This window comes from Protopterus annectens, chromosome 13.part0, assembly GCF_019279795.1.
Source record: "Protopterus annectens isolate FY-2018-M chromosome 13.part0, PAN1.0, whole genome shotgun sequence".
NCBI classification, from domain to species: domain Eukaryota; kingdom Metazoa; phylum Chordata; order Ceratodontiformes; family Protopteridae; genus Protopterus; species Protopterus annectens.
The window spans coordinates 777,072,993-777,095,575 of NC_056747.1; the positions used below are offsets into that span (position 1 = coordinate 777,072,993).

General features: G+C 40.3%; 1 protein-coding gene across 7 annotated transcripts in view; it reads left to right on the forward strand.

Moving 5' to 3' along the window:
* ABR (ABR activator of RhoGEF and GTPase) overlaps window positions 1-22,583 on the forward strand; it is a 2,680,879-nt gene that overhangs the window by 2,651,807 nt on the left and 6,489 nt on the right. For all 7 annotated transcript variants that reach the window (XM_044054480.1, XM_044054482.1, XM_044054481.1 and 4 more), the window contains one exon: window positions 14,444-14,591. In XM_044054480.1, coding sequence (XP_043910415.1) covers window positions 14,444-14,591 — 148 coding nt within the window. The remainder of the gene's footprint in view (window positions 1-14,443; window positions 14,592-22,583) is intronic.

Sequence of the window (22,583 nt, forward strand, 5' to 3'; positions counted from 1 at the left end):
TGGCACACAAATGTAGAGAAGCCAGTGCATAACCCATTCACTCACTCATGGCACACACCTGTAGAGGAACCAGAGTGTAACACACTCATTCACTGTACACACCTGCAGAGCAGCCAGAAAGTAACACTCTCACTCACTCATGGTACATACCTATAGACATTTAAGGACTGCCATTTCACCTGCAGCATGTGTTTGGGATGTAGGGAGAAACAGGATTAGGGAACAAAAAAACATACAAAGCAAATGGGAACAGAGAAGGCACTTCAGCCAGGAACCAAGCTTTGTGAGGCTGCAATGCTGTGTGACACTGATTACGATATTTTAGGAGTCTTCTGAATACCATGCACAGAATGAACATTTTCTGAGTAAATTATAGGATGGAAAAAAAAATCCTGATGAGGAATTTTAGCTACCTGCATAGTGACTGGGTAAACTATGTCAAATAAATATGCTTAAACATAAATTTACTTTGTCAGTCAAAGCAGTTTTCCACAACCAATGTAAAATCCAGGGCTCTGTAATGGGGCCATTTCTTCTTATTCTTTTTTTTTTTTTTACCATTGTTTTCAAATATAAAACTGGGAAATGGAATCTGGATAACTAAATATGTTGATGACTACAGACTGGTAAAATAATATGTGCCCAGAGCAGTGGTAATATCCTAACCTATAGTGTCAGTAAGAGTAACACTGTGAGACTTTGCAAAGCTACAGAAGTTATTGTTACAAGGTAAATGGTCACATCTTAAGAAATAACACCATCTTTAAACATCCAGTGATAGAGGTAGCTGGCAGTTTAAACTATGATGACTGTGTATGTATCAAAGGTAGAAAATCATTTTCTGTAGTTCTTGAAATCCTAAGCAGCATGTTTCATCACCCCAGTGAAGTAATTGTACCACTTTATAACACATTATCTGACCTGTTATTGAAAAGTGCTATATTTTGTAGACTTTGATTAAGGAAACTGAAACACCCTGAAAGTGTACAATTCCTTGTGGTAAAAAAACAACTATTCAGAAAAGCTTCAGGAAGTATCATTTTGCCTTTTATGTCTTAGTTGGGAGTAACTTGTATCTGATTGATAAGACAGTGACTGTTGCAAAATATAACAATCAAAAATTAAAAGAAATGTGATAGTTATATTATACAACACCTTCCAAAGATTTAAACCTGCTGTCAGGAGTCAGTCAATTATTAACTTCCTTCAAAAGTAATTTCCCAGGCTTAGACTTTCAAACAGAGCTGGAGCTACTCATTCCAGGAGTTTTCAGCATGTTTACTGGGATGACACACTAAACTGAGGTCCCACCTCATGAGTTGATGGTAACTCAGATAGATGTGAAAAAAAAATCCATGACACTTATGAAAAAGAGCAGACACGCTTTGTCAAGTATTTACATATACATTTCAACTAAAAACACACACTAAAAATACTTGAAAAACATAGTTACATGTGTGATGATGTGAGGTAGTGCTAGGAGACGTAAAGCAGTGGATGTATAACATATCCCAGCATAGCTAGTTGGAGTTTTGTGAAGAATTCTATGTCATTTGTATATCAAACAGATTTGTACAGGTACTTGTGTTGAAAATGTAATTGGAAAATAGCGTGTGTTAAAAATGTAGCAACAGTGGGTCCTACTGGACAGAAAAAATATATATTTGTATGTCAGACTGTATTGTAAGTCTTGAAATGAATATATTGTAACAGAGGATACTAGAAGAGACAGTGTTAATCTCAGTCTGGCTAACTTTGAAAAATAGTCTGAAAATAAATTACCTGGTTTAGGCAATAAAGATTGTGTCTCACAGTTCTAAGACAAAATGCCTGGGAAAACCAAGACTAGGAATCCTACTGTATCGTCCATAGGGGTGAACTAATTGCTACCCTGGAAGAGTGGAAGTTTTTGAAATAGGTTTATAGCTTCCAGATGCTGTAACACATCTTAGCAAAGCTCTGTGTTTGTGTGTGTGTCTTATGACACATATGTGCTAGATTCTGGTTCAATTTCTTGTAAAGGGGGTAGTGTGGGAACCAGAGTCAAATGACCAGATGTGATATCATTCTATAGCCAGCACTGAAATGATATTTAGATATTAGTGAGAGATGTCACTTAGCTCTCAGCAGTCTATTTGTGAAATCTGACAAGAAGGAAGACAACTCATCCACTTCATCTTGCCATGCTCTAGTAAGTGAACTAGGGGACAGTAATTCTTTAGATCAGTCAGGAAAATATAGTGAGTTTAGTTACATATTGTTTCTCTGTATCTATGTGAACCTTTCCATCTGTGTTATTTAAAATATTTCATGTGATTGAAACTTTGGTGTTTATTGTAAATAGATATTCAGTATATTCATTTTCTTTTTATTTATTATTATTAAATATATTTACACTTTTCATTGTGGCTGGTCTTTTAGAGAATATTTTAACCTTTGAGAGTAATTATATTTATTTGGTGACACTGTGGCCGCTCCTGAAAGCCTTGTTGCATTGGTCAAACAGTATCATTTGTATTAGTATTAATTTTACTCAGTATAATTGAGTACCCTTGTAAGAGACTTAGAGTAGATGTCTTTGGAGTGTTCTAGTGGCAGTATCAACCTTACAGTCTGGGCAGAAGGGGCATAGCTAGTAAATCTGTGCCAGCCTTTCCAAGAGGTGTGTGTGTGTGTGTGTGTGTGTGTGTGTGTGTGTGTGTGTGTGTGTGTGTGTGTGTGTGTGTGTGTGTGTGTGTGTGTGTGTGTGTGAGTGAGTGAAAATCAAATCTCACAGTGTGTGCTTCAGTAACCTGAAGCAGGGACACAGAGAGGGTGGCAGAGGGCTTGGGTTGGAATACTTGCCTGAGGACTCAACTCTACAGCTGTGTCAGTGGGGAGTCTTATTTGTACCCTGATGAGAGAGAGAGAGAGAGGGAAACCCAGCTCCAGAACTGTGTGTGTTCCCTGTGTGCTCTTAAGGGAAATTCTGCTTCGTGCAGAGAGCTGCATCTGAAAATACTGTGTGTATCCAATTCAAGTGAACATCCCTCACCTGTGTCAGTGGTGAGGAATGAGGCTCCTTGAATAATGGCCCAGAGCAGGGACGTCACATATTGGTGAGCAGTGGTGTGGAAATTAATTGAATTTCTGTAACTTGTAGGCAGTTGTTACTGAAGGTGTGTGTACTGTCAGCATCCACAAGGTAAACGTACAGAGTTTCATTTTCACAACAGTTTTATTTATTTTTTGCTAGTTTAGTTTAGTCAGGGAAAGCAGGCAAAAATGTCACCAGAGGATTATGGCAAGCTGACAAAAAACAGTTGGTCAAGGTGTGTGAAGCCAAAGGACTGGTGCATGCCAACCTGACTAAAGAGGAAATGATTTCAACTTTAGTCACAACTGTAGCCCAGACCAGCAACCAGGAGGATAACCAGTGTGGTGATGGGGATTTGTAGCCCTCAGAAACAGGACAGTTCTCCTTTTCCTCTGAGGACTTAAAACCCCGTCTGGAGTTAGAGAGACTTGAACTGGAGGCCAGACATTTGGAATTAGACTCAGAGACTGCGGCAGACAAAACAGATGGAATTAGAATTAGCAGACAGACTGCGGCAGACAAAACAGATGGAATTAGAATTAGCAGACAGACTGCGGCATTTGGAGATTGAAGAAAATGAGAAACTGCGGCATTTGATGGCTGAAGAAAATGAAAAGCAGCATCAGCATGACAGGGAGATGCTGACTCTTCATCAGGGTCATGGAGGTAATGGGGAAGGGAATAAGCAAACCCGAGAAGCAATATAGTCAGTAAATTTCTTTCACAGTTTACAGAGGGTGATAATTTTGATAGTGTTATTCATATATTTGAAAGAGTCTGTAATTAGTATAATATTTGACCAAGGGCTCTGGGTACGGTTCCTGACACCCTTACTCCATGGTAAAGCTGTAATTGCTGTTTCTAAATTGTCTTATACTGATTGCTTAAACTATGATAAAGTTAAACATTGTTGAAATGTTTTAAGTTAACACCTGAAGCTTACAGAAAAAAGTAAGGCAGATGAAAGTGTATGTGATTATATTTCTGTGTTAAGCACTTATTTTCATATATGAGTGAGTGGGTGTCAGATCACCACTTTTGAAAGGCGGGCAGACCTTTTGGTGAGGGAACAAGCCCCTCTCACTTTGCCTGAGGACATGAGAATCTGATTGGCTGACTGGAAGTGTAACTCTGCAGATGAGCTAAGGAGAAAAAGGGATCTCTACTTAACCAGCAGGACATCACTGCACAAGGAGGGGATATCCAGTGCTGCACTTGGATATAAGGGAACCCATGGTGGGCAGCCTAAACCACCCCAACAAAGTACAGCAATAACAGGGGAAGCCACTAGCTCAGGTACATGGCCAGGATCAAGGATTAGATGTTTTAAATGTAACCAGTGGGGCCATGTAGAATACAGATGTCCACAGAAGCAAGGTGGGGAACAAAAGGTGGGGGAGCCAGCAAGTAAGAATAGCAGTATGCCAGTGGTAAGTTGACTGGAGACAACAAGGGTACCAGACTATCACCAGAGTTTATATCCTATCTTAGTGGATGGAAAGCAGGCCACTGCCAAGAAAGACACAGCCTCTGACATAACCAGTTTGAAGCCAGCAGTGGTTTTAAAGGAGCAGTACTTGCTTGGCAGTCCACTCCAGTCAGAGCTTTAGGAGGGGACCCCATTCCAAATACCTTTGGCCTGGATTCACCTTGACTGGGATGGTGGAAAAGGAAGGAAGCAAGAAGGTGTGTTTGAGGATATCCCTGTAGATATTCTGATAGGGAATGATTTTGATAATGCAGTACCTTGTGTGCATGCGGTTATATGCAGTCAGGTTTGGAGACAGGCGTGTGGGGCTAGTAGCCTGGGGGAGACCCACACAGACCCCACAGCTGAAGCCAGGGCTGGTGAGGTGGTTATTTCAGGGAGGGAGATACCCTGTAGCACTAAGCCTGAAGTGAGCTACAGCTGCTCGTAGGCATTGATGTTCCCTTGGACAGAGTGACTGCAAGGGCAGGAGTGAGTGGTAGTACCCAGGCTGACAGTGGGGTACCACTGACAGAGGATACCAGACTTCCTGTGGAAGGGGAGCTGGGAAGGGTCACAAAGGTAGAGTTAAGACTCCGCTCTTGGACCCTACACTAAGAGGCTTGAGGGAGGGCTAGAGGGTGAGGTAATACAACAGTTTGTAGTGCCTAGAGCCTACTGTCTGGCACTTCTAGCCATAGCCCATGACATTTCTTTTGCAGGTCATATGGGCATAAAGCATACCAAGAGATATATTATCCAGGACTTTTATTGGCTTGGGATTGCAAGAGATGTAACAGCGTACTGCAGGACCTGTGAGCAGTACCAAAAAGCAGGCAAGGCAGGAGACAAGTTCAAAGCTCCTTTGATGCCTTTACCTGTGATAGGTAGCTATGGATATTGTGGGGCCTCTGAGTACCCCACGTTCCACAGGGAAGAATTATATCCTGTAGATTATGCTGCTAGATACCCTGAGGTGGTGGCTCTGTTCTCCATTGAGGCACAGACGGTAGCAAATGCTTTGTTAGAGATTTTCAGCCTGAATATTGACTGACAGTGGTGCCAGTTTCATGTCAGACCTGCTGGCTTGTCTGTGGGAGTGCTATGGGGTGTAGCACTTAAAGACCACCCCTTACCACCCCCAGACCAATGGTCTTGTGATAAGGTTAAACTTTACACTGAAGACCATGCTACAGGCATTTACAGACCAGTTTAAGAGAGAGTTGGGCAACTATATTTCCCATCTGCTGTTTGCATGCAGATAGGTACCCCAGGAATCCACAGGTTTTCACTCTTTGAGTTGTTGTATGGGCATAGGGTGAGGGGGCCTTTAAATTTGATTTGTGATGAGTGCTGTATGGTAAACCTGATAGGCAAGAGGCAGGGGCACAAACTGTACCATGTTAAAATGTGAAGCCTTAACATAACACGGAGGCCCTTGTGTTGAGTATTTGGGGTGGATGGCAGGAGGAGTCTGAGGGGGATCTGGTGACTGATCTCCTCTGTGAGACTCACACAGACACCTCAGTGGAAGGGGTAGCAATGTCCCAGCGGCTATCCCCTACCCAGGTTTGAGAAAGCCGAGCAGTGTTACAGGAGTTGGGGGCATATTCACTGGGAAATGTGGGTGCATCCACCTAGTGCAGCACCATGTGGATACAGAATCCCAAAGGCCTATCAAGCAGGCCCCTTACAGGGTGCCTGAGTGAGTCAGACAGACTCTCAGGGAGGAGATACAGGAAATGTTGGACCTGGGGGTAATCCAGGAGTCAAGCAGTTCCTGTGCCTCCCTAGTGGTGCTGGTACCAAAGAAAGATGGCAGCACCGGGTTCTGTGTGGACTACTGAAAACTAAACAGTCACCCAGAGTCATATGCTTACCCCATGCCTAGAACAGTTGAAGCCTCAGAGCAGTTGGATGGGGCTAATTATCTGACCACTATTGATCTGACCCTTGACTCCCACAACTAAAGAGAGGTCAGCCTTTGTGACTCCTTTCAGATTATACGAGTTCAGGAGATGTCCTTTGGAATGAAAAATGCCCCAGAAACCTTCCAGAGGCTGGTAGGTTTATCATAGCAGGAGATTATGCTCTTGTTTACCTAGATGATATTGCCATTTACAGTCATTTCTGGAATGAGCACCTTCAACATGTCAGGGAGGTCCTGGGCAGTCTGCAAAGGGCATGGTTGACCATTAAGCCCAGTAAGTGTCAGGTGGGTATGGCAAAGGTCTCCCACCTGGAGAATAGAGCAGGGAGTGGTAAGATGAGGCCAGCACCTGCCAAAGTGGAAGCTATTCAGCAGTGGCCTACCCCTGTTACCAAAAGGCAGGTGAGGGCATACTTAGAGACAGTGGGGTACTATAGAAAGTTTGTTCCTAATTATAGTACAATAGCTGCTCCCCCACAGAGTTGGCAAGGAAAAGCAGGCCAGATAAGGTAGTGTTAACCCCAGCCTGCAACCGATAATTCTAAAGGCTTAAAGGGGCTTTGGGAGCCAGTCCATATTATAGAAAATAATTTGTTGTGCAGGTGGATACTTCAAACTATGGGGTGGGGGCTGTACTCAGCCAGGTTTACTCAGAGGGAGAAGATCACCAAGCTGTATATCTCAGCCATAGACTCCAACCCAGGAAGGAATGTTATGCATCTGTAGAAAAAGAATGTCTAGCCATAGTATGAGCACTGCAAAAACTTCTACCCTGTCTGAATGGAAGGAATTTCACAGTAGTTACATACTATACTCCCTTAACATTACTACATCAAGCCAGCCAGCAAAATGCCAAGTTATTAAGGTGGAGCATAGGGTTGCAGGCATATAATATGACAGTGCAGCGCTGTAGTGAGGCCAACAATGTCAATGCAGATGGGCTCTGAAGACAGGGTATGGGTTAATGTGTTCCCAGACAGGCTCATTTCTCTCAAGCCACATTTATCCAGGCTCACTGGTAAAACTAGCTTGAGTCTTCACAGGGGGAAAGATGTGATGATGTCAGGTAGTGCCAGCTATGCCAGGAGGAGGAAGGCAGCGGATGTGTATCATATGCTAGCATAGTTAGCTAGAGTTTTGTAAAGAATTATATGTCATTTGTATATCAATCTGATTTGTGCAGCTTCTTGTGTTGAAAATGCATTTTCTAAAGTTGCATGTGTTAAAAAATGTACCAAAAGTGAGTCCTGCTGGACAGAAAAGGAATACACCTGTATGTCAGACTGTATTGTAATTGTTGAATATATTGTAACAAAGGATACTGGAAGAAAAGAGGTTGATCTCAGTAGCTAACTTTGAAAAATAGTCTGAAATTAAATTACCTGGTGTAAGCCATAAAGATTGTATATCACAGTTCTGATTGCAGCCAGAGACAAAAAGTATGTCAATCCAGGACTAGGAATCCTACTGTATTGTCCTTAGGGGTGAACTAATTGCTACCCTGGAAGGTGGACGTTTTTGAAATGGTTTTATAGCTTCCAGATACTATAACACATCTTAGGAAAGCTCTATGTGTGTGTGTATTATGACATACATGACTTAGATTCTGGTTCAGTTTCTAGTAAAAGGGGGGTAGTGTGGGAACCCAGAGTCAGATGACCAGGTGTGATATCATTCTATAGCCAGCACTGAAATGATATTTATATATTAGTGAGAGATGTCACTTAGCTCTCAGCAGTCTGTTTGTGAAACCTGACAAGAAGGAAGACCACTCACCCAATTTATCATGCATTGCTCTAGTAAGTGTACTAGGGGACAGTAATTCTTTAGATTAGTCAGGAAAATAATTATGAGATTAGTTAAGTATTGTTTTTCTGTGCACTCTGGTGTTTATTGTAAGTAGATATTTCATATATTCATGTTCTTTTTATTATTTATTCTTAAATATATTCAAACTTTTCATTGTGGATGGTCTTTTAGAGAATATTTTAACCTTTGAGAGTAATTTTGTCACTTTGGCTGCCCCTGAAAGCCTTGCTGCATTGGTAAAACAGTATCATTTGTATTAGTATTAATTTTACTCAGTATAATTGGGTACCCTTTTACCCGCGGTGTGGTGCTGCGGTAGCGTTGTCGCCTCACAGTAAGACGTTGTCCAGTTCGATTCTCAGCTAGAGCGTCTTCTGCGTGGAGACATGTGTGAATGGGCGTACCTTCATTGAAGATTGTGCTGGTAACTCAGCAAGTAAAAATCAACTACCAATCATTAGCGGACCGGAGTTCTGCTGTGGCAACCCCTAACCGGGAAAAGCCGAAAGACACAACAACAACATAATTAGGTACCTTTGTAAGAGCCTTAGAGTCGAGTAGATGGCTTTGGAATGTTCTGGTGGCAGTATCTATCTTATAGTCTGGGCAGAGGGGGCATAGCTGCAAAATCTGTGCCAGCCTTTCCCATGTTTGTGTGTGTGTGTGTTAGCTACTTGGAGCACGGACTCAAAGTACTAGTTTCACAGAGAGGGTGGTGGAGGGCTTGGCTTGGAACACTCGGCTGAAGACTCAGCTCTAGAGCTGTGTCAGTGGGGAGTCTTATTTGTGGCCTGGAGAGTGAGGGGGAAACCCAGCCGCAGGACTGTGTGTGTTACCTTTGTGCTTTTAAGGGAAATTGTTCTTGGTGCAGAAAGCTCCATCTGAAAATACTGCATGTAACCATTTTTGTTCCTAGTGAATGTCCCTCACTAGTGTCAGTGGTGAAGATTGGAGCTATTTGATTACTGGCCCAGAGCAGGGATGTTAGAACATATATACAATTTATTTATAAAAACCGTTGCCCCCCCCCCCCCTTCAATATTCCCAGTTCTTTTTTCCATAACAAAAAGTTTATCTGTGCAAAAAATTACTTATAGCACTTCTGCACAACTTGCCCCTCTGTATATGCCTTAGGCAAGAGACTATAATTCTGTCCATTTATTCTTCCTTTCTTACCCTAGTCTGATCATATACTGCATGCAAAAATCATATCTTGATTAATCCTTCTGCCTTTTTCCGAAGGTTGTCTCCCCTAACATGTCTCATAAACAAATGCTCTGCTTTCTAGTAATAACCATATACTTCACATAAAAGAGTAGGGAAATTTCTCCATTGTCTTGGACAAATCCCCCCTGGCTGTACTTTGAAAAGAGGACATGGTCTAGTGAGGGTAATACACACACACACACACTTCATCCTGGCCAGTCCCTTAGAAGGGGTGGGATGTCACCTGTGAAATTATTAAAGCTGTGGAGTACAAGTTTATCTGTGGATTTGCCAGTAGCCTAAGTATGAACTGTAACTGCCCCCAACAGTTTACTTCTGTTTTCTTTTATTGTAACTTTTGGTTGTTATATTTATACTGTAAATAAACTGTACTGAAACCACAAAGTGAGTCTCTGCTGTGTTAGACACGATAGAATGTAATGTGATAATTAGAACATATCTGAAGTCAAAGTTTCTCTCTCTCTCTTTCTCTCTCTCTATATATATATATATATATATATATATATATATATATATATATATATATATGTGTGTGTGTGTGTGTGTGTGTATATATATATATATATGTATGTATGTATATACACACACACATATGTATTTTTATGTGTGTGTATATATATATATATATCAATCACACACACACACATGTATAAACATCTACCAGTAAACATGTAAAGACCAAAAGTCAAAACAAAAAAGGGCACAGCACCATAAAGAAAGTCAGACTTTGATTTTTTATAATTGACTGCAACCAGGGAAGCAGCAAACCAGGTTTCCTCTGATAAATGGAGCTTTTCATTGTCTAAAAACACAGTTCATTACATCATCATTTAAAGCAAAGTAGGTGAGAAATTAAGCATATTTAAAAGAAACAGTTCATGAATAAAATTGTATCTTGTGCAAGATGTACTATAAAACTAGTAAAAATATACATAAGCCTCTCCACAGTCTATGTACCCATAGAGTGGCGCACAGCAGCGGTTATTCCGATCCACAAAGGTGGAGCCACAACAGACCCCAGGAACTATCGCCCTATAAGCCTGACTAGCTTGGTCTGCAAGGCTATGGAGCGCATCATCATGGAACTCATTAACAGAGACATTGGGAACCTCCAAACACTGGACCCTACCCAGTTCGGCTTTGTTAAGGGCAGAGCATGCCTCCTAAACCTGGTGGACTTATTTGAGACAGTTACCAAGGCTATAGATGAGGGAAAGGTGGTACACACAGCCTACCTAGACCTCGCAAAGGCCTTCAACACCATTCCCCATTCTGGTATTAAAGACAAGCACATCAGCCTGGACATAAACTCCTACGTCACAAGATGGGTTGCCAACTGGCTCATGGACAGAACCCACATGGTGAGAGTTGCGGGATCTAGGTCCAAGTCTAAATCATTTACAAGTGGAGTTCCCCAGGGCTCAGTCCTAGGACCCCTCCTATTCAGCATGTACGTCTCAGAGGTACAGGCAAGCACAGGAGGACTATGGCTGACCAAGTTCGCAGACGACTGCAAACTAGGGGCTATAATTGACTCTCCGGCTGACACAGACATCCTCCAAAAGGGTCTCACTGAGACGGATACCTGGTGTCAAAATTATGGCCTTAAGTTAAATGCCAAAAAGTGCATAATCATCCCCTTTGGAAAAACAAAGTACCCACAAACAACCATATAGGTGGTAGTCCCCTAAATACGGAAGACATAATAAGGGATCTGGGGACCCAAGTAGATAGTAATCTCACCTTTGATAATCACATTGCCAAAGTGGTTAGAAAATCCTTCTATGTGGCCCACCTAATCACAAAAGGATTCGCATCCAGATCAAAAGAGGTCATTGTACCCCTCTACTCATCACTCATCTGACCCATCATAGAGTACAACCCCCCCCCCCCATTTGGGATGTACCTTACAAGACACCTGCAACAGCTGGAAAGACTACAGAAGTACCTCACCAAGAGGATCACTGGCCTCAAACAGATGCCCTATGCAGCTCGACTGAAGAAATTACAGCTGTACTCGGTTGCATACCGCCTACTCAGAGGTGATCTCTGCCTGACATACAAGGCCATGTCCAACCCAGAATTGATGAACATGCTCCACCTAAAGAAATCCTTATCCCCATGAGCCACATGCTCTAGGGATCTAAACCTCGCCACAACAATAAATAGGACGTGCTGGAGGGATAGATTCCTGTCCCAGAGACTTTTCATGCTTTGGAACAAGATCCCAATCTACATTAGGCAGAGCTCCACGCGAACACTCTTCAAAAGAAATCTTGACGAGTGGATGGGAAACAGAAAGTTTACCTCTGGGATCACTTCAGAGGCACAAGGAACTAATCTAAGGTGGCGGCGAAATCCAACACATTCTGGCTAGGCTTACAAATGCATTCGGGCAGATAGCCTAATACCTACCTATGAACCTATAAATAGTGCCAAAAATTATCAACAGTATAGATATATATATGGCATTCAATTAATGACTAGCCTGACCTCTAGTGTCCAAGGATAGGAAGGACATTTAATTTCACATTGACAGCAGAAAGCATAATGTTTATAGACAAGGACATCTCCCCAAATGATAATGCAAGGAACTCATTCAAACAGGCTATATATAAATCGTAGCTATGTCATTCATTTTTAAAAAGTCATATTAATCATACTGTTCACATACATATGTGTGTGCGTGTGTGTACGCATATATACACATATATATATATATATATGTCCCCTTCAGAAGGTCGAACTTTTAAAAGCTCGACTTTCATATGGCTGAGACCATATTATCGAACTTTTAAAAGTTTGGTCTGAATGGGGATCTCCATAGAGTACAGAACGGGAAGATTTCCCTTTGCTGCAATGTAGTGCGAGCTCGGAGTTGGTATATTTAAATAGTGGGGGGGGGGTGCAGGGGGCTTTCCCCCCTGCTAGCACTGTTTAGATTTTTTTTTCACATTTTCTAACATTCAAATGTTCGATCATATGGTCTCAGCCATATGAAAGTCGAACATTTGGGTGTTCGATTATGTGAAGTAGCCCCTTACCTATATATATATATATATATATATATATATACACACACACACACACACACACACACACACACACACACACATAAATAAATGTATTAAAATAAAAATACTAAATTATGAGGAATAAGGAATAATTAGAATGAGTCAGTGAAGCCCACACAGTGCATAGCTTCCAAGTTCAGCATCCATCTTTTTTCTTTAATATCTGAAGGACGTTGTTTGTCCCCATTTATTAGGTGAAGATGATACAACCCAGTCAGTTCCCATCAGGTTAAAAATTGCTTCTGTATGTTGGGCCTTCTGTCTGACCAAAGCACTTCTATCTTGAGAACATCTGAGGTCACCAAGCTGCAATGATAGTCTATGTTTGAATGGACCTGAAGTTTCCCCTACATAGAACACACCACAAATATATGTACTTAAACAGATATTACAGGTGATCAGTTCTTGGATACCAAAACACCCTGTGTATATTCTTAGATGAAAAAGTTTTTTGTCTTTAATATACAAGAACAAAATAATACTAATAATCTTCTTCTTTCGGCTTTTCCCGGTCAGGGGTCGCCACAGCGGATCATCTGTCCGCTCATGATTGGCAGTGGAGTTTTATGGTGTCGAGTTGCCAGCCCGGCGCCCAACCTTCCACAGAAGGCACACACATGCACACACTCACACCTAGGGCCAATTTAGAGTGTCCAATCCACCTACTGCATGTCTTTGGGATGTGGGAGGAAACCGAAGCACCCGGAGGAAACCCACGCGACCACAGGGAGGGCATGCAGACTCCATACAGAAGGCACCCCAGCTGAGAATCAAACCAGAGAACCTCTTGCTGTGAGGTGGCAACACTAACCACTGCACCACTGTGGCCACCCAAAATAATACTAATAATAAAAACTCTATTTCCACATGGAGAAGGACTACATGGTATAGTTCCTATAAAATATCCAGATTTCTCTTATATGGATCCTTATTTCTAGTCATTTGCTTACCAGCTGTTCTACCCCTGCAAAAATGAAAAATTACATCTGCTTGGGACAACAGTGTTAAAAAACTTATCAGCTATTAATACTGGTCAAAACCTATTTCAAACTGCCTTAGCTTTGTGTATATTACTACAATATGTTGTCACAAAACAAGATTGTTCATCTTTTGCTTTGTTATAATGTGTATTAGACTGATATCTTAATAACTTATCTCTGTGCTTAGTCATAGCTTTATCTTTGGCATTATTTATCAATGAACTCTTATAACTTCTGAACAGAGATCTAACCTGTAAATAAATCACTCACCTGTGATTCCAGTCATACTTTTTATTACAAATATGCTCTAGCCTAAGAAAATGAGAACAGGGAATATCATCAGAAATATACCTAGGGTGACGACTACATGCATGCAGAATGGACGATTTTGAAAAGGGCTTAAGATAAAGTGATGTCCTTTATATTGTATCTAATAATTTAGTTATTGAGACAGTCAAAAAATTCTTAGTAAATACATTTTGTTCAGCTGTGCCTTTCAGTGCTAGCTTGTTCAAATTTAAAAAACTCTGAAAAGGTGCTGAAGATACAACATATAATGAAGGGAAGCCCGGTTTGATGTTTCTCTGGTGGTGGTCGCTTATTAAAAGTTAAAGTCTGACTTCCTTTATGGTGCTGTGCAGAGCCAAGCACACATCCTTAGCACCAATGCAGTGAACCAGTATACTTTGGAAATATGTGAGGTTGAATATTGATAATGCTTAAAAGACGTCACTAGATTAAGTCACAAACTAGACATTATAGTGTTTCATTTGCATTTGTAACAAAATAAATTTGGTTCGGTAAATGAGAGTAAAGTGTGATAATGATTATTGCTGTTTTGTTTGACAAGGCTGTAAATCTGTCTGTGTTGTGTTTCAGGGTTGCTGAGAAGGAGCCTATAAACAAGATGTCCCTTCACAATCTCGCCACTGTATTTGGCCCAACGTTACTAAGGCCCTCACAGGTGGAGCACAAAGGTCATATGAACATAGCCTCTGACATTTGGTCACAGGATGTCATGGCACAGGTAAGGAGAAGATGTGTTATACTGGCTGAAGTAATCCAATTTGAGGTTTGGTGGGAGTAACTTTTAATCATTTGATAATATGCAGTGTGGTCCATGAAGTAAACACTTGCATATGCTATGGTTACTATGAGAAAGTCACATCAAGTGTATGAATTTGACCTTCATTCTGTCATTGTATTCCTGTTTATTTATTTTTTTTAATCAGCAAGTCACATCTTTATTCTAGCCAAAATGTCTTTTTTCACCTTTGAAACAAATCTGCTGATTTTTTAGTATTGTATCCCAAAATTTTCCTCAAGAGCCACTCTGCTAAAGACAATACAAATGGTAGTTTTATTCTCTGTTATCAGCCCTCCATACCATCTCTTTCTCCATCAGTGAGCACCTTGCTGTATTAGCTCCTTTCCTGAAGTAGGAGTGAAGGATGAAATTTCTCCCTCCTTGTCCCTGTACTTAGCCAGACTAGTAGTTAATCTTGAAAGAACTGCAGGGTTGACAATGATGTTCATCAGAGAGTTCATCCTTAAAAAGTGACATCTTAAAAACTAATTAAAACAAATTAGTAGCTGTTCTCTTGCTACATATATTTAAACACGCACACACACACACAGACACACACAGACACACACACACACACACACACACACACACACGGGTCCCCTTCAGAAGGTCGAACTTTTAAAAGCTCGACTTTCATATGGCCAAGACCATATGATTGAGCTTTTAAAAGTTCAAACAGTCTGAATGGGGATCTCCATGGAGCGTGGAACGGGAAGATTTCCCTTTACGGCAATGTAGTGCGATCTCGGAGTTGGTATATTTAAATAGCTGGGGGGGGGGCAGGGGGGCTTGCATTGTTTAGTTTTTTTTTTGTTTGTTTATTTTTTTTTTCACATTTTCGAGCATTCAAATGTTTGATCATAAGGTTTCGGCCATATGAAAGTCAAACATTTCGGAGTTCGATTTTGTGAAGTAGACCTATATATGTATATATATATATATATATATATATATATATATATATATATATATATATATATATATATTGTTTACTATCATTACCTTGAAGTGCACTTTGTCGACTGGTGATGCAGCGAATGGCAGCACAGTAAACTGGCATCACCAAACAGCACATGAAATCCAATGTAACATTTTCGACATGGGGACATGAAAACATTTTCATTTTCAACAGTTAGGTTCGTGACATAAAGAAACGATGAAGTGCACTTCAAGGTAATGATAGTAAACCTATATATATATATATATATATATATATATATATATATATATATATGTATACAGATATATATGTATATATGTACACAGTAAAAACACATGATCATATCATGTGTTGTTAAAGTGTTTATCTCACAAAAAATTACTACTTTATGAAAACACATGTAAAATACATTGATCTTAAAATATTACCTTTACAGAATAAGCACTTTAAACACAGGCAAAGCAAAAATCATAAACTTATTTAAAACTTTGCTGCTCTGAGCTTTAATACACTCATAATTGACGCATCATTTATTACTAGTTCTGATGGGCATTTAATCTAAGGTGACACACTAACTCTATGAACTGAAGTCACCTCCCCAAACTTTCCCTGGAACTTTTATAATAAGAATATAAATTTATTAAAACTGTTATTGTAATTCACATTTACCTAATGCAGTTGTGTTAAGTTTTATAGGTTCATAGGTTTATGCTAGACTAACCACCACCACCACAGTCTTTACAAGCCCAGCCGTGCAACCTAACCCTGTTTTGTCTCCAAGTTTCTTGGATGCCTATATGGTTGGGTATGTTAGTAAAGAGGTAGCTAAGGGTTATGTGGGGGAGGGTATGTTAGTTGGAGATTACTTTACTTTACTTAATGCTGATTTCTGTCCATAAGAGACGTGGGAGCCAGACTTGGGTGAATTTGTGATTTCTCAACCAATGATTAAGGTTTCTTTTGAGGGTTAGGGATGAACTCAGCTTCACATAGTTTGGAAGCTTATTCCATAGCACAGGGATTCTTTGAGATGCATAATGGTCTCTCCAGTATGTTCTGTTTATGTTTTAGGCAGAGTTCTTGTCCTTGGATGTGGTGCTTCTGGTGCTGTTTGTTTTGCGGATGTGCAAGAGATCTGTTAGTCCTGGATGTGAAGATGCCTCGTATGCTGGACATAGATTGTTTCTCAGTAACCTGTAGGAGACTGAGTATAGAGATAGGGCCTTAAGGTGATCTGTGTACGACTGTGTATTCATATCTGAGGAACCTTTGGGGCATTCCAACTGTTGTAAGTGCCTGGTTAGATATATGCCAAAGGGGACATTGTACTCAGTGATGGGTTTGATAAGAACTGAGTAGTGTGGTACTATATAACTTCTTTGGACCTGGATGCCATACGTTTGCTTATGAGTTGGGTGACACAGAATGATTTTCTTACTAGTTTGGCTACATGTTGGTCGAAGCCAGATTACTGTCTGCATGTATTCCCAGATCCCTAATTATTGGGTCAGCTCTTAGGAGTGTTTTATTGATGGAGTAGTTTGTTTTGGTGTGCAATTTCCCAAATGGCACTATAATGAATTTCTTCTCATTGAGTTGGAATTCATGGTTTTGGGACCAGTCATTTGTTTTTGTCAGACCCTGTTGTAGGATGTTGCTGTCCTTGGGAACTCTATGATAGTACCCAATTCACAGTCGTCTGAGAACTTGGTGAAGCAGATGCCTTTGACATTGGTCTTTACTTTCAAGACGTTGATGTCAAACAGGACGAGACCCAACATGGAACCCTGGGGTACTCTACTGGTGACCGGTGTCATAGTGGAGGTGGTCTCACCGATAATGCCTTCTTAGTTCCTATCTGTGAGCCAATCAGTAATCCAGTGAGTTATGTAGGGATTTATGCCTAGTTCTGAGAGTTTGTCAACAATACTTGAGTGAGGTGTTGTATCAAATGCCTTGGCTAGGTCAACATAGGTGGTATGCCTCATCCCCTCCTCCCCATAGCCTTGGTGACCCTCTCAAAGAATTCTGCCAGGTTGAGTAGGCAAGAACTTCCCTTAAAAAAGCTAAACTGGGATGGTTCCAGTTTTTTTTTTCTTTTTATATCACTTACATGTTCCCCAAATTTTTCCTTGGAGTCATGTACTATGAAGGAAAAAGTGTATGTACTTCTTAAACATGCTCTGTGTTAATGTCATTTCTGTTGTTTGTAGCATCACTGTCAGTGGGAAGCCCCATACACCACATTAAATATAAACTTCATTAATAGGCAGAAACAAAGTGACATGGTTATCAAATCTCATTGTGATTCCATTCTCTACAAACCCTCTTTCTGTCCAACTATCTCATCTCTAATCTCTCATTGCCTACCCACTAGATTACTCCGCAGTTCTGAACAAGGCCTACTAAAAATCTACAAACCAAGGAACAAAATGGGTCACCTTGTCTATAGCTTTAATCCTTCCAAGGCCTGGAATAGCCTGCCACTAGATACAAGATCCTTTGAACATCCCAATCAATTCAAAACTGCTACAAAAAAATATCTTCATGAAAAATGGACTTGCCAATGTAATTATCCCCTGTAAACACTCCCCTATAACCTTCTACTTCTCTTCTCTCTTCCTTCCCTTCAATAAACAAACTTACTACTTTATCTTCTCCTCTTGGTACATCACTGTACAAACATAACTAGTAAAATATTTCAGCTATGTAACTATTGCACTATTATGTATATAATATGTAATTATGAATGTATCCCTCTGATGAATGTATTTCACTTGCCACAGTTTAATGTACGACACTGTAATGAAATAATTTGTGGTACTGATGAATGTAATGTGTGGCACTGTAATGCAGTAATCTGTGGTACTGATGAATGTATTTCTATATGTATTCAATATGTAAAATTTCTGTTTTCTGTTGGAGCTTTTCTCCTTGGGCCTCTGCTGAAAATGGGCATTTGTAGCCCAGTCGGACAAACCCAGTCAACAAATATAAAATAAATAAATAAATACTCAAATTCTCCAGCAATGGCTGGGCCAAACAAATTAATGTGTGTTAATCATCACATTATCCTCAAGGCCAAGAAATTCAGCATAGTTTTCTTGGTAAATCTAATAGCATTGCTGTATACCATACAGCTAACATTCCATTTATATCTGGCACTTTAATAAGGGATTTTTGGTATCTGTGTTGACAAACAACTTCTTTGACCACTGTGGCTCTGTAGTGGTTAGAAAATCCTTTTACTTTCTACAGTTTATCCTTCATGTTACCTCCTTAAGGTCAAAAGATGCTATTGTCCCATTTTATTCCTCCCTTATTAAGCCCATCATTAAATAATGCCCCTGTTGGCATGTACCTCTCTAATCATCTAAACCAGGTTGAATGACCTCAGCGTTTCCTCACCAGAAAGATATCAGATCATAGTGTCCTTAGCTACTCTGTTAGACTAAAAGCTCTATCTGTCTACTGAGTGTCATACAGTCATGATGGTGATCTCTGCTTAGCTTTCAGTGTTATAAACACAGCACCCTTTGAACAGCTTCACCTTAATCAAATCAGTAGTAGAGCAAGTGTTCACTGTAGAGACCTAAACCTCTACTACCACTTCAGCAATACCAGATGTTGTGATAGGTGTCTAACCCAAGGTAGCCAATGTTTCTGGAATAAAATGACCCTACATATCAAGAAGAGTATACTTCCTGGCAGTCATTAAAACCAGGCTGCACTACTGGATGAGTGATTGCATATTTTCATATAGGACATATGGGAGAAAATCTACTTAACATTGGGCAATGTTAGCTTGACAAAAGTATTTTAGGTTGATGCAACCCTTCTTCATCTCTAAAATGTGCCTGCAAAATTGTTTCCCTTCCTAGTTTACCTCTGGGCCAGTTTCCACTCTAGTTTGACCTTTGCCTTCGTCACGTATTTAGTTGCTGCCTTTCTGGTCTTGGTACAGCCTTGTTTTTGGTCCTCTCACCCTACTTCTTTACACCATTTGAATGCTTTCCTCAGTGGTGTCTGGGGTATGTAGTCAGTGGCATTGATCCCTTAAAAGCTTTACCTTTTACTTTGGGTAGACACCATTTAATAGCTTCACAGTGCTGTCTCGGAATCTTATCCACAGGTTGTGTACCCCTAAGTCATTGTCCTGTCTCCTCCTATATACTCTCAGATGTTTTTATTTCACCTTCTAGTAATCCTGCATTGTGCACTTTGTCACTTTGGTCTCAATTATTCTGTCAAAAATTAACCATAATACAGTAGGGCAGTGGTGCACAACGTCTGGCCCTCCATGCAATGCCATCTGTCCCCCAGAGAGTAACCAAAAAATGTTTAAAAAAGTGAAAAAATACCTTGCCTTACTCCATCCAAGCATGCAAACTTTCCAGCACGTGCTTACTTACCTAATTGACTGCAATTGCGCGCACCTCTAATTTTAGCCGTGAAAGTAACTATTCTTCTTGTTTATAATTTGTAGTCTGTAAACCGTAATAACTTTCTGCAAGAGTTTGTAATACGTCATGGCTGCAAGCCAGAATAAAGTTAAATGCAAAGTTGATGTAGAAAACAGGCAATTTCATGACTGCTGTCTTAAGTAAAAATGCCAGTCACCTGTACCTATTGTTAACTCGTAATGACTTACTATGTTTTGAGTTGGCCGGCAGATGCAATAAGAGTTCGTATAGTGGCCCTCTCCACAAAAAGGTTGTAAACCACTGAAGTAGACAGTCAATTATCCAAACTAACTGGGACCTAGGGGAGTTGGATAATGAAACTGTTTGTATAATCAAACATACATTGAACCGGATAAAAAACTTCTAAAATCCTGCTTTTTCTGCATGCAGGGAATACACTTTTCAACCATTCAGTGATTCCAGTGGACAATAAGGAATATTTTTCTCACATGAGAGGCTACAAGCTCAAAAAACACACACAAAAATAATTGACATTAGGGATAATCGACTCTCTACTGTATAGTACGGCCACCCTTTGCAGGACATTTCAGAACATCTTTCAGGATCCTTTTCCTTTCCACTGTGGATATAGAACCTGATTATTCTGTAGCTGGAAGATTGCTATACAGTAGAGAGACGATTATCCAAACTAATTGGGACCTAGGGTAGTTCAGATAATGAAACTGTTTGGATAATCAAACATACATTGAACCGGATAAAAAACTTCTAAAATCTTGCTTTTTCTGTATGCAAAGATTACACTTTTCAACTATTCAGCGATTCCAATGGACAGTAAAGAATATCTTTTGCACATGAGAAGCTACAAGCTTGAAAAACACACAAACGAATACATATAAAGTTTACATATTCAGACATTATGATTTTTCTTACCCAAAAACTTTAGAAAATTGCGTTTGGATAATTGACGTTTCAGATAATTGAGACTCTACTGTAGGTCATCAACACCTGCATCTTTACATTCTCTCTCTTGAGCCTGTCCACCAACAGAATGTGCTCCTCTGCTGTGTGCCAGGAGGACAATAGATAGTATTTACAAGTTTTCTTTACACTTTCTGCAGTTTGATTTCCAGTGTACTTACCTTCTGCACGGTTCCCATTTGCTTTGCTTCTTTGTTCCCTCTTCTCCATCACTTTGCAAGTTACCTCCTTTCTAATAGAAATTGCCACTCCTTCCACCCCCATCGTTTTCCTTTCCTGATGCTTTTGAGGATATAATAGCCTGGAACTACTTATTTCAGTTACTCTTTTCCATTGCCAAGTCATTATGATGCAGGCAGTGTTCATCCTGTCAGATCCCAGGACAGCTTCTGGTGTTGTCCCGCATCGCATGCCAATCTCCTTTACTCCTTCCCCTCTTCTACCTCCTTCCTACCTTTGTAAGCATCCTTCACTACTGCTTCCCCTTTTCTGATTCCTCCTAGTTCTGCCCTGTTTTTCTACTTGATCTCCTTTCTTCAAACGTTGCCTAGTTCCTTTTCCACTTCTCCTTCCTGTCACCCTTTCTTTAAAGGTAACATGGTGTCAATATACCTCTCAAACCTCTCTCTATGCAGCAATGCTCCTCTGTTTCTGAGGTGATGCATAGCCTCAACATAAAACCGTTCCCTAGCCTATGAAGCAAAGGGCTCCCTATTACATGATCGAAGACGCATTATTTCAAATGCGTCTTGATCGAACTTGAAAGCAAGAAACGACAATATACCGAAATGGCATATAAGTAAATCCTTTCCCTGGGAAAGAAATTGCTTGGCCACCTTCGTTATTTTGCTGTTTTCATCACTGTAGTGCGCTTGGAGTTGGTATATTTAAGTAGGGGTGTGTGGGGGGGCACAGCACCCCATATCGGGGGGGTGTGGGTGGTGACACCCCACTTTATGTAATGTTTTAAAGTCTTTTTTTGTTTTTTATTTCTTTTTTGGAACAGCAATTTTTTTCCCTGGGAAAAAAAATTGCTCTTCTCAGTGTTCGTGATGGTAAACTTTCGCTTACATGGGGACGATAAATCGCTTTTTTAAGCGTTTGCTGATTTAATATAGACCCGAAGCAGAGTACCATATGAAATATGTAAGGAAGATTGGAAGCCTAGCTACAAGTATAAGATAGTAGAGTGGTAACAAAACTATTGGGAATGCAGATATGGGGTAACCACACACAGATACACAGGGTATCTCTCCAAGCACTTATGGTTGTTTCCATTTAATCAATGTGGGATTCATCTGCATTTTTTTTCTTTTGCTTGGATAAAATATTACCCCTTCTTTTACCTTGCCCACGACTGTGTCCCCTGTACCCCTCCAATGAGCCTAATGGAATTGGGTTATATTACAGTTTTATTAACTTGTTTATTGGATGTTGATGTTTATAATTTAGATGTCTTAGTTTGTATCAGAAAGACCTTTTTATTTTTTGCTTACAGAATGTTTTGTTGCTCATTCAGCCCTTACTTTGCCCCTGTTCTATATTTCTGATCCCTGTTTTAACCTCATAAAGTTTTAACTTGCTGATTAC